The sequence below is a fragment of the Polypterus senegalus genome, chromosome 1 (assembly GCF_016835505.1).
Source record: "Polypterus senegalus isolate Bchr_013 chromosome 1, ASM1683550v1, whole genome shotgun sequence".
Classification (NCBI taxonomy): domain Eukaryota; kingdom Metazoa; phylum Chordata; class Cladistia; order Polypteriformes; family Polypteridae; genus Polypterus; species Polypterus senegalus.
Window position 1 is genome coordinate 5,503,292 of NC_053154.1, and position 6,000 is coordinate 5,509,291.

The following is a 6,000-nucleotide window of genomic DNA, read 5'->3' on the forward strand; positions in this document are numbered from 1 at the left end:
AATGTTAGGTTATAACATAAAAATCAGATGAATTTAAGTCAGGGGGCGTTATCCTCAAACTATAAAATGCACCACATCTGGAGTGCTGTGTGCAGTTTTGGACACCACAGCACTTGAAGCTGTGCAGAAGAGGTGCATCATGGGAGTAAACGGTGTGGCCATACTGAATTCAACCTGTTCAGGTGCATCATGGGAGTAAACGGTGTGGCCATACTGAATTCAACCTGTTCAGGTGCATCATGGGAGTAAACGGTGTGGCCATACTGTGACACGCTCAGGGAATTCAACCTGTTCAGGTACATCATGGGATTGAAGGGCGTGGGCTACTGTGGGCTACACGCTCAGGGAATTTCAAACTGTTCAGTCTGAACAGAGGAGACGGCGTGGGGACCTCAACCAGGTATTTAAAATCCTCAAAGGCATCGGGAAAGGAGACCTGGCAACATTGTTTTAGCTTAAGTGTGAATGCATTTAAATTAGATTAACTTTTAAATTACATTACATTAAATCAAATGTGTTTAAACGAGAGGACATTTAGGGAGACGTGCATTTAAAACTGCAGGCAGAAAGCACTTGTTTTTATGCAGAGAGTCGTGGGACGCTGGAACAAACTACCGAGACATGGAGTTGAAGGAGAAACCCTGACCACCTTTAAGAAGGACCTGGAGGAGATGTGGGGACAGCTGAGCTATTAGCTAAACAAATGGACTGAACGGTTGACACTCTTTTATCAAACTTCTTATTTAAATGAGATTAGATAAACTTTATTAATCCCAAGGGGAAATTCAGAAGCTCATCCATCAGCCCGAGTTTTGTGTTGTACACCAGCCGTCCAGAGACCTCCGGTCTGCCAGTCAGGTGTCTCTCGTGTTCCCTCATAGAAAGTGTAAAAAGTGAGGGTGACTGGGCCTTTGACAGCCCATGCAACACACACGTTTGTGGAATTCTTTACCTTTCTTCATCGAGGATGCACCTTTTATTTGATCTGTTTATAACTAGAATGAAAACTTAATTTTTATTCTAGCTTTTCGGGAGCTTCAGTGATAACTGGTAATCTTACCCACCTAGTCGCTGGTTTGTTTCAATCTACTGTGGCTGTGTTATGTGTTTTATTTTTTCTGCTTAACTGTTAGTTCTCTTTCATTATTGTATGGCCCACGTAAAGGACTTTGGCTACACCATTGCTGGTGTTGTCTTAAAATGTGCTCCATAAATAAAACTGACATTGACAGAATAATCCCAAGGGGAAATTCATGCATCCATCCATCCATTATCCAACCTAACTACAGGGGGGTCTGCTGGAGCCAATCCCAGCCAACACGGGGTGCAAGGCAGGGTGCCAGCCCACCGCAGGGGTAAATTCATGTCTGTTGTATTTCTTAAGATGAACAATAATGGCGGTTTTTGAATACATATTGATTATTATTTTCCATGATAATCAAATTAAGACAATCATCACGTAATATTAATGATAGAAACAAATGTTACAGATTTTATATATCTCTATATAGAATCCAGCGTCTGTCTGTCTGCTTTTCACGAGAGAACTACTTAAGGCCTTGTTCACACGGGCGTTAAGTCTTTGGATAAACGAACTTGCTCTGAACGTCCTAGACGTTTATGTTGCATTTTGTGGTGGCGATCGATTGACTTCTACACCGGCGTTCGTTTGTCTCTGTCTAACACAAAAAAACGCTCGATTTTAACGCCCGTGTGAACGGATTTAGATTTTTTTTTTCCCTATAAGGCCTTGTTCACACGGGCGTTAAAATCGAGCGTTTTTGTGTTCGTAGCGTCCGGTGAGCGCGGATCAAGCGCCGAGTGTTTTCTACACGTAGGAATCAATAAGAGTGTTCGTTTGTCCGGCTGCGCGTTCATACGGCATCAGAAAAACGTTGCATGCAGCTTTTTCTTGGCGTTCAAAACCCAACGAACGCAAGAAAACCGCTTCTAGTTCGTTTTCTGCGCGTTTATTTTACGCTGCGGTTTCAGTGCATAACACCGGTGTAAGCGCACACTCGACTACTGTTTCCTTACCTCAAAGTGACAAGTAGTCTCTCTTCGGGGCTAACACCAAGTCGCATACTGGTTGATCGGCGTGCAATGTGGCATTGCACCAGCTGAGCAGACAATCAAAAGTGGAAACCGACATCCGACAGTAATTAAAAAAACTTGCGCGGAAATTTTCGCATTTCTTCATAAAGCACAAAAAAACTTCCTTTAACCCGACGTTGTGCAGTCAGAGGATGAACCCAGTAGCGGCGGCGATTTTTTCTCTCCCTACGTCGCCGTATTACGAGTATTTTTAAAACAAGAAGATTAATATCTAACATAGCAAAATGGTCCATATTGAAAGGAGGCACCCTTTCATATCCAGTTCCCGACACTGCCTCCACAGGCTAACACACAAACTACAATTTGGGCTGCAGGCTGGCGTTAGACAGAGACAAACGAACGCCGGTGTTGAAGTCAATCGATCACCACCAGAAAATGCAACATAAACGTCTAGGACGTTCAGAGCAAGTTCGTTTATCCAAAGACTTAACGCCCGTGTGAACAAGGCCTTATCCTCATCCAGCTAACAATTATAGTTTGCTTGCAGACAGAGGCTGCGGGCCGAGGGGAGGGGTTAGCGTGACGTCAGGAGTGGGGAGCCGGGCAGGGCCCGCCTCGCTGTCTTGTTTCACTACTCCGAGGGCGAAGCCGCGGGGGATGGCTAGTCTATATATGGACAGCCCTGCCGGGATCCCCACTCCTGACGTCACGCTAACCCCTCCCCTCACTCCTGCAAACGAACTTTGATTGTTAGCGCAAAATCAACCAGAATGTTCGAGAAATTATAGAAAAAAAAAGTTTTAAATCCGTTAAATTGTTATCTGAGGAAAAACGGACAGTAATACAAACAGGTCTAAATATCTATAAGAAATTTCGCGCTTGGACCACGAAATTTTGAAAACCGTTTCTTACCGAGCACCTATGGGCCAAGGGTAAACTACATTCCGAATTTTCAAGTCCCAAGCCCTTATGGTTGGGGAGATTTGTAGTCTGAATCAACTACATGCTGTCAAATCAACGAACCACACACCGTGGCGCAACGTAAAGAGTTGCTGCGAGTGTGAACGCCTGATGAGCCCAGAATTTGGGCGAAACACGTGTCGCGTACTCTTTGCATTATTTGACAGTAAAACTATACATATAATCATGTCTTAAACATGTTTAAGCCAGACAGTCTAAAAAAGGAAGTTCACTGTCGCGGAACAAAAGGAATAACTCGATCTAAGACACGCCAACGAAGTAGGTTTGACCGGGAGAAGAAGATTCGCAGGCCCCGCGCACGAATGCATTTTCACACTGGCACGCACGTACAGAAAGAAGCGAGAATCGAGTAATTCTGTCAAACACAGCCCCCCATACATACCCGCCATCACTCAGCCCCGCGTTTACTTGTTAGCCATCCTGCCAGCTTCTCTAGCACTCAACTCAGACAACTCCCTCGTCCATTTTGGGGTGGTTAGCGGAATTACAGATTACACTCAACACATCCCATCGATCTCCCCCATAGATACCTCACGGCCAGGTGATGCAATAAACACATCGCATCTCCTCTCCAGGCAAGACTGGCAGCACTGCGCTCCGCCACCCTTCGAGCCGTTTACTTCTGGCAGCGCGTGTCGGCGACCCTCGAAGAAACTGAGAAAATATGTCACTTTGGAAAAAAAAATGAAAAGAGCTTACCTTTCAAATCGTCCGAAGTCGGAGTGTATCCACCGGTGATGGGCGACAGAAGCAGCAGCAGCAGCAGCACCGAGGTCCACGACATTGTCCGCGTAATTTCTGGGGCGAGTAACAGGTGCGCTCCGTGATGATACAACCTGCCAGTCAGCCGGTCAGATGGAAATGAAACCGCAGGGCGAATCGCGCGCGTATGACTGTGTGCGGGAGCGCGCGAGCTGCGAGACTTTCTGTAACTTTTTGCTGTACGTCCGCCAGTTCGTCTTCTCTGCGGTGTGAGTGGAAAGCGCGAGAGGCACGACAATGGAAGAAAACAGAAAGCGGCTGGGACGGGTGAGGCTCAGACCAACACTACTTCTTCTTCTTCTATGTGGGGTGAAGATGCTTGATCAAACCTTTCCATACTGATCAATCCAGCACCTCCTCCCCAATGAGATCCTTTTCCTACTTTCTAGGAATTAACATATTTTCTTCTTATCCATCTTATTTTTATTGTTTCTTTTTCTTCATCTTTTTCCACTACTTTATGGGGTCAATGTGCCTGATTAGCCTCCTCCATACAGCTTGGTCCAGCGCCTCCCCCCAGTCAGACCCTTTTACTATGCCCTTGGAATTTACATATCTTCTTTTTCTTCTTCTTTCTTCCACCTCAGTGCCAATGTGAAACTGGATCTAAACAAGTAGTTGCCAGCATGAGATGCTTACCCTGTGCTCTGAATGTGGATCCAAATGCCCCAGTTAAGTAATGGGGACACTGTGCTGTAAAACTGGTGTCCAGAGACATAAAACTAAGGGCCTAACTCTCTGATGTCCTTCAAACAGAGCAAAGTGTATCCTGATGTCCTGGCTGAACTGTCCACCACAGCCTAGACATTCTGGCTCCCTAATCACTGACTATCTCTCTCATCACTTCACCACCTAATAGCTCATGTGTGGTGAGTATAACAATGGCTGCTGTCACATCATCCAAGTGGGTGCGACACATCAGTGGTGGGTGAAGTGGCTCCACACTCACTGTGTAAAGTGCTTTGAGTAGTAAGAAAAAATAACATATACTGTAAATTGTAAAAAATTATTATTACGATAGATAGATAGATAGATATAAAAGGCACTATATGATAGATAGATAGATATGAATGGCACTATACAATAGATAGATAGATAGACATGAAAGGCACTACAGTATATGATAGATAGATAGATAGATATGAATGGCACTATACAATAGATAGATAGAAAGATATATAGATATGTGAAAGGCACTAAATGATAGATAGATAGATATGAAAGGCACTATATAATAGATAGATAGATAGATAGATAGATGGCAGTCAAGGTGCCGTTGTCTGGCCTGTAGAGGTCTGTGCCGCTGTCCCTCCATGGATATGCCTCCCCAGATATACCATCACTGACCCACCACCAAACTGGTCATGTTGAACGATGTTACAGGCAGCATAACACTCTCCACGACTTCTCCAGACCCTTTCATTTCTGTCACATGTGCTCAGAGTGAACCTGCTGTCATCTGTGAAAAGCACAGGGCGCCAGTGGTGGACCTGCCCATGCTGGCATTCTGTGGCAAATGCCAATCGAGCTTCACGGTGCCCAGTAGAGGATGTCGGGCCCTCAGGCCACCCTCATGAAGTCTGTTTCTCACTTCAGTGACTTTTAGTGAGTGGTAATAATGGATATAATGAGGTTATTAGAAATAAACTTGATGCATTTGGATTAAAAGTCAAGATGGAGGTAAAGAATTTAGGGGTAACTGTTGACTGTAATCTGAATTTTAAATCACATATTAATCAGATCACTAGGACAGCATTTTTTCACTTAAGAAACATAAGTAAAGTTAGACCTCTTATATCAGCATTGAAAGATGCTGAGAAATGAGTTCACGCATTTGTTTTCAGTCGACTAGATTACTGTAACGCACTCCTCTCAGGACCACCAAAAAAAAGACATAAATCTACTTCAACGAGTGCAGAATGGAGCTGCTAGAATCCTAACTAGGAAAAGAAAATCTGAGCACATCACCCCAGTCTGAGCATCACTACACTGGTTACCGGTGCCATTTAGAATTGACTTTAAAATTCTGCTTATGGTTTATAAAGCCTTAAATAATCTGCTCCATCTTATATATCGGAGTGTCTGACATGTTATATTCCAAATCGTAACCTTAGATCTTCAAATGAGTGTCTCCTTAGAACAAAACTTAAAAGAAGTGGTGAGGCGGGCGGCCTTCTGCTGTTATGTACCTAAAATCTGGAA

General features: G+C 44.3%; 1 protein-coding gene across 4 annotated transcripts in view; it reads right to left on the reverse strand.

The window, feature by feature from the left end:
* Window positions 1–3,932, reverse strand: part of LOC120517595 (CD44 antigen-like) — a 45,762-nt gene extending 41,830 nt beyond the window's left edge. For 2 of the 4 annotated variants that reach the window (XM_039740029.1, XM_039740007.1), the window contains exon 1: window positions 3,736–3,932. In XM_039740029.1, the coding sequence (XP_039595963.1) occupies window positions 3,736–3,820 (85 nt within the window). In that variant the 5' untranslated portion in view covers window positions 3,821–3,932. Of the gene's footprint in view, window positions 1–2,037; window positions 2,078–3,418; window positions 3,593–3,735 lie in introns of those variants that run through there. The other 2 variants (XM_039740014.1, XM_039740021.1) reach the window with 2 other exon arrangements.
* Window positions 3,933–6,000: the final 2,068 nt, after the last annotated feature.